The sequence below is a fragment of the Physcomitrium patens genome, chromosome 4 (assembly GCF_059467195.1).
Source record: "Physcomitrium patens ecotype Gransden chromosome 4, ASM5946719v1, whole genome shotgun sequence".
NCBI lineage: Eukaryota > Viridiplantae > Streptophyta > Bryopsida > Funariales > Funariaceae > Physcomitrium > Physcomitrium patens.
In genome coordinates, this window is record NC_143413.1 from 5,860,592 (window position 1) to 5,866,591 (window position 6,000).

General features: G+C 36.1%; 1 protein-coding gene across 1 annotated transcript; it reads left to right on the top strand.

Annotated features, from left to right (window-relative positions):
• The first annotated feature begins 570 nt into the window (after positions 1-570).
• Positions 571-2,422, top strand: LOC112280968 (uncharacterized). Its single transcript, XM_090249597.1, has 3 exons — positions 571-706; positions 824-1,170; positions 1,666-2,422. Exons 1-2 carry the CDS (start codon positions 586-588, stop codon positions 1,162-1,164), a joined length of 462 nt encoding a protein of 153 aa, XP_090105723.1. The 5' UTR covers positions 571-585; the 3' UTR covers positions 1,165-1,170; positions 1,666-2,422.
• The last annotated feature ends 3,578 nt before the right edge of the window (positions 2,423-6,000 follow it).

Consider the following 6,000-nt stretch of genomic DNA (forward strand, 5'->3'; position numbering starts at 1 on the left):
GGATTCCACCTCGACTATTGCCTCGAAGGTACCCACAAGCAGCGCAGAAGCTAAGCCGATTCCCTTATTCTTTGAGGGAGATCGTGAGACGGTATTCATCCGAGAGCTCGCATTTGAATCACTCGATCTGGGATGCACAACCGACACATTCAGTCCTGGCAACTTACCCACTGGTCGTGCCCAATCGATCTCCACATCGCAGGAATCGGACGAAGGTGGTCTCAGAATAATGCTTCTATTTATGTCTGCCCCATATGAAGTAGGGGCAGATCGAAGGTAAGATTTGGGTAAACTTGGTGCGTCGGAGCATAATACCGGGATCGGATCAACACCAGCGCAGTCGAAACCGGCTATGTGCTCGTGGCGTTCCCTGGACACTGTTTTGCTTGGAATACGTGGATGCTCGTTCATTGAATGTGGTTAGCAGAATTTGTTTCCATGTTTAGCACCACGCCAGGTGGAGGGTGCAGTGAGTAGGTCCAACAGTAAACGGATGGACTGAAACTGAACAGCGAAGAGAAAGGAGCTCACACCCCTAGACGTTTGAGTTTCCAAAAGCGGCAATTGCTGCTAGATTCTCGTTGCATGCATCTGGACCTTGGTTCGGTAATCTTTGGTTGGGACTCCTGCACGGGGATCTTATGTACATGCCACAAAGGTGCCCTGGAGGGTGCACAACGGAGCCATGCCCAATCAATGTGCAGTGGTGGGTGGTTGCTAGGTCGTTTGTTGACAGATGTTTGTGAAGGTGGTAGGTGTTAGAAGTGAAGGTAATTTCTAATTGCTCAGTTCTGCTTGTTATGCAACGAAATGTCTTTCTCAGGAAACGACTACAGTCTCTTGGGCCTCTCTGTCGGCAGAGCCAAGGACGAGAAGTCAAGAGAGGAGAAGAAGTCGAGTGCGTCGTCCACTCTGGCGAGTCGCATGGCTAAGAAAATCTCTTCAGTCCTGAGGCTCCGGCGTTCTACGTCGTGCTCTAGGAGGAATTCGTCGGCTATGGTATTTAACAACTCAACGTCGTACTCAGATGTCGACGAATCCCAATGCAAGTACTTCACTGGTGAATCAGAGCGGTTTTGTCCAGACATAAGTGCTTCGCGGAGGCATGGTGACTCTCAGAATAATCGTTCACAACGAAGCGCAAGTCTGCGAATCCATGTCTAACTCGAGGTACACTTTCGTACTGTAATGCTCTTGAACATGTGGGAATAGAAGCACTTATGCCAGGATTTGCGGCATCAGGCTGGAACTTCTGGATGATGGTAATGGTCCAGAATTTGCACCAAAAAGACGCTACCTTGTAATGAAGCTACTCTTAGAGTTTCACTAAGCTGGGTGCAATTCACTGTATTAGATGCTGGAAAGAATGTTTCACTTTTTCGTCTATGTCTTCAGTGTCGTTGCTGCACCATTTCGCCTTTCTCCTGCGTACGCACAAGCTTGTAGAGCTCAGCATAGGTGGACCTCTAGAATTGTTGTTCCTCTTCTAGTATGATTTGCAGGACATACATTTTCGGCCATTCTCACCACAACCGGATTTGGAGAGTAGTACAATTGTGATGTTGATTTTTGTTATCACTAGGTTTTCAACTGCAGTGGGTGCTTAAATTCAATCGTCATTTTATTTTGACCGGCATCAGTTACCCTGGTTTATTTTGCAAACAGGTTAAGAGTCAGTTTCAGTTATTTTTCGAGACCAGGCATTATGATATACTGGCAAATATGTAATAGCACGTGATCCCAGTACTTCTACGAATACAGCACATTTCCGGATGCAACTGCACGTGATTATCCGCAGTGTAAAACATAAAGGAGAGCATTTTTGTAATAACACGTGGTCCTTAATGGCGCTTTTGGATTGCTGAAGCAGGCGGTTTCTGATGATTCCTTCAGATACGAAATTCCTCCCACGAGGAATTATGGATTATCACCTTGGGGTTCAAATGATACGACACAGTTCTTTTGTTGCATGACATTGTTCTACATTATATTCCTCCTCCGAGGAGCATTCATCCCCAGAAAGTTAATAAGGCATCTTCAAAATGTTCTATTTGAAGAAGGCTCGTAACAGTAGCCAGCAAGCGTGGGCATTTTCTACGAGAAACTAAGTACTGTCGCTAGCTGTCTAGCGTTGCACGACTTTACACGAGGTAGTCGAGTCTTCCATCGAAGGCTTGTACCTCAAAAGAATGAATCAATGGGTTGCGAGACGGTGTAGGGCAGATTGAAAGATATCTCATGTAAAGGGTAGAAAATGTAATGGGGTGTACCGTACTTAAGTAATCTTTGTTCATGAAAAGGTCCAAATTTGCTGATTCTCTAAATGCTCTTTGCTGAAAGTGCAGCCCAAGGGCCTCAATTGTTAGACTATTGTATTTACTCTTCATTTATAGACTACCCCATGGAAGGTATATGTTGATCCTTTGCGGTCTAGTGTGTAACCTCTCCTTTGTGAGTGAAAGGCTGGGTACGCACGTAAAATGGGACATGTGTATCCTGTGCTATAGCTGCTTTCTGGGTTTGCGATCATTATTAGTGTTGGTTGTTCGGCGAGAATGTCCATCAATCCTCACTGCCGATAATTGTCTTGCATACGATTAAGTGCCATATATTCTCGTTTCTGTCTTCTTCCAGCTTTGCACTCGGTTGTGATTTTGCACGAGAAACACCGTCGCTGTCTTTCAGTCTCGCAGAGTCAATCTGCATCAGTCCTGTAGGTTTTACGACGGTACCGACACAGTCACTCTAATTTCTATTTGAACTCCTTCGAAGTGGACTACGTAGAGACCTTCGCTGCTATGTTGTCAATCGTTAGAGGGTGAACTGGCTTGCTGAGAAGGCTGTCACTGTCTGAAAGTACATCACTGCAAGTCTCAATTGTCCATTGTTACGGAATACTCCCTCTATTCAACGAGATTCGACCTTGAACTGTGTGTAGACACATCTTCTTCTAACACTATAATCTGTCATAGAGGACACCAATTCCAAAGAACTTGCTTCCAAAGGAACATAGTTTTTTCTTTGAATTACTTTCTTGTCTGAATTTTTTTTTGCTTCCTTACTGAACTTCACATTGGCAAGGTGTGTAGAATTCTCCACCAAAAACCTTGCATAGTAAGCTTTGTGTTGTATGTATGCCAACATGTCTTCAAGTTCAAGGAATTCTTACTTTTCCTTCCTACTTGAGATAGACAATTTGGAAGACGCTGAAATAATTTCATGATTCACTTCAAAAATAAACTTCTCAACTTATCATGTTATATGATAAGTTAATATGGTTTTAAAGCTAATTCAAATGCAGTAGACATAGGTGGTTTAGAAACTTACTTTTTTCTTTGTCCATTTATGTAGGCAACATATGAAAAGATCTTCAAAATGGCTCATTTAGACATTGTCCTCTCACATCTTTTGGAAATGTTTTGTAGTTTTTGAATCCCAATCCCGAGGTACTATAATATTATCTATATAGAATCAGAGTAAGAACAAACCATATGTTTTGTGCAGACACAACTGCACAGTTAAAGAATTTAACACCTCATTTTTCTTTTGCCTTTCCATAGTTTTAGTTAGTTCCTTATGCAAATTAAAAAAAGTTCTTTTGGACTATATATTTCTTCTCTAAAGCAAGGTGATAAATGAATAGTTTTGGCCATGCCTTCCCTTCATTCCAAAATTTGATAAGCTTCCTGTTTGTCTCAAATTTCTTGTTCCAAATTAGTTGAATTGATATGCTCTTTTACAAACTTGCTTCAACATTGACCATCGTACTTAAGTGGTCTATAAAAAAAGAATCAAGACAAAACACGTATTGTCACAAATATATATTTATTCTTATAATTATCTAGATAACATATATAGATAGAAGTAGGTAAAAATAGATTAATTTGATAATATCTTATAGAGAAGCTTCATAGATGCAATTTTACCTTTAAACATATCTATAGGTGATTAATAGATTGAAAATTCAACTAATAAGTCAGCCACATGTATGTATTTGTAGTTTAAAGTACAATCTAATCATGTGGCGTACATATAAAAAACTTATTTTATAAGTTAAGACATATATCTCGTAAATTAGAAATATGATATAGGTCCTATAGAATTTTATTATATAATAATACAACCATTTAATTAAAAGAAAAAAAGTTTTATTATAGAAGAACTTAATTAAAAATTATAATAAAAAAATATAGGTAAAAATTAGACAAGTAGTAAAATCTTGTTGTATTAGAATTGCATATTATGAAAATGGATTCTATTTACTTTGTATGGCCATAAATAAGGTAAAATAAGATAGATTAGAAAATAAAAGATATAGGTATATATAAAAAGAAGTTAGGAGTTGATTTTAGCAAAAGTTATGTCTAAAAAATAAGAATTGATACACAAAGAGAAGTAGTTGCCAATCAAGATTGAAATTAGACCTTAAAATACAAAACCAAGCTTCTATATTATTTTTGGGATTTTTTTACAAATAAAAGAATAGGATGTGAGAGTAAATTTGGTTAGACTTTTTTGAATATTAATTTTGAAGGATTTGAGTTTGTAACAACTTTGGTTTTGTGAAATAAAATAGAGTTGATATTTGGACAATTTTCTAAGTTTTTTAATAGATCTGTAAGTAAAAATTTGTGGATTTGTGAGTATAGTTGTGTTAAATATGTATAATGAATTTGAACTTAATTAAATGGTTAGGCTGAAGGTTATTGAAGTTCAAGTAGGTTGAAGTCTCAAAAATCAAAGTTTGAGGGCTAATAAGAATTTCTAAGGTCCTCAGTAGTTTGCTAATTGGATTGAAGTGAAAATTATTTGTATGAATAGTATACTTGATTATCAAGATTTATATAAATTTTGAAAGCAATTCAATTGTTTGAGAAGGAGATATTGGTATTGAAAGTTTAGCATCAAGGTTGAAGAAGAAGGTTGCTCAACATCCAAATCGATTATCTTATATTTCTTTTAATTCATCTCATTTTTCTTATTCTTATTTTTAACTAAGTTAATGAATAGTGTGAAAATTTTGAGTTGATATCAATAGTTTAATTATTAATTGTTGAGGTTTTAATTTTTTAAAAGAATTATTTTAATTTTTTTTAGATTTAGGATTTGATTAGAATTTTTTAAAAATTGGTTTAGAATTGGTTTAAAATTTATTTCGGATTTATTTAAGATTTGCTTAAGATTGATTTATGTCAAAGACAAGAACTCGATGAAAAAGCAATTCAGACAAGTGAGCCTTCACTCAAAGAAAGGTAACAAAATATAAATAAACAAGTATGTATATTGAAAGAGAAACTGGAATGGCTATTGCAAAAAGACAAGAAAACTAGAGACCCTTGAAACTAGACTAGAAGCAAGAAAGGAGTTGACAAGAGTGAAGAAGGCTTCACTCTTATCTCTATATATACTATCTAACTAAAGGCTATGCGGCGATGTTCTATAGGACCTCCAATATGTGTTGACTTTGTAGGACACATGCCTTGACTTACAAGGCAAGTTTTTCTACGTGTGGGCCACATAATTAGCTTGATCTTCAAGTTAACAATATGTGTGGCACATGGCCAACTTGTTGACGACGTTTCTAATCCAAAAAGTCAATTAAAGACACCTATGAAGTCAAAGCAGCGTCTATGAAGCTTCTAGAAAGCTTCTATATTAAATACTATAGAATTAACTTACTTTTATCTACTTTTACTTACTTCTACCTATTTGTATATGTAATTGCTAGCTTACATGAGTATGTCCGTGACAATTTAAGGTTTCATTAAGATTTGATTTAGGATTTAAGATTTGTTTAGAGCTTGATTAGAATTGGTTTAGAATTTGGTTAAGATTTATTAAAGATTTTATTTGGATTTGATTAGGATTCAATTGAAATTTCTATTTTTGATATTTTTAAAAATTTATTTTTATTATTTTATTAAGATTTTTATTTTATTATTTTTTTAAAATTATATATATATATATATATATATATAGTTAAGATTATTTCATAAAAAA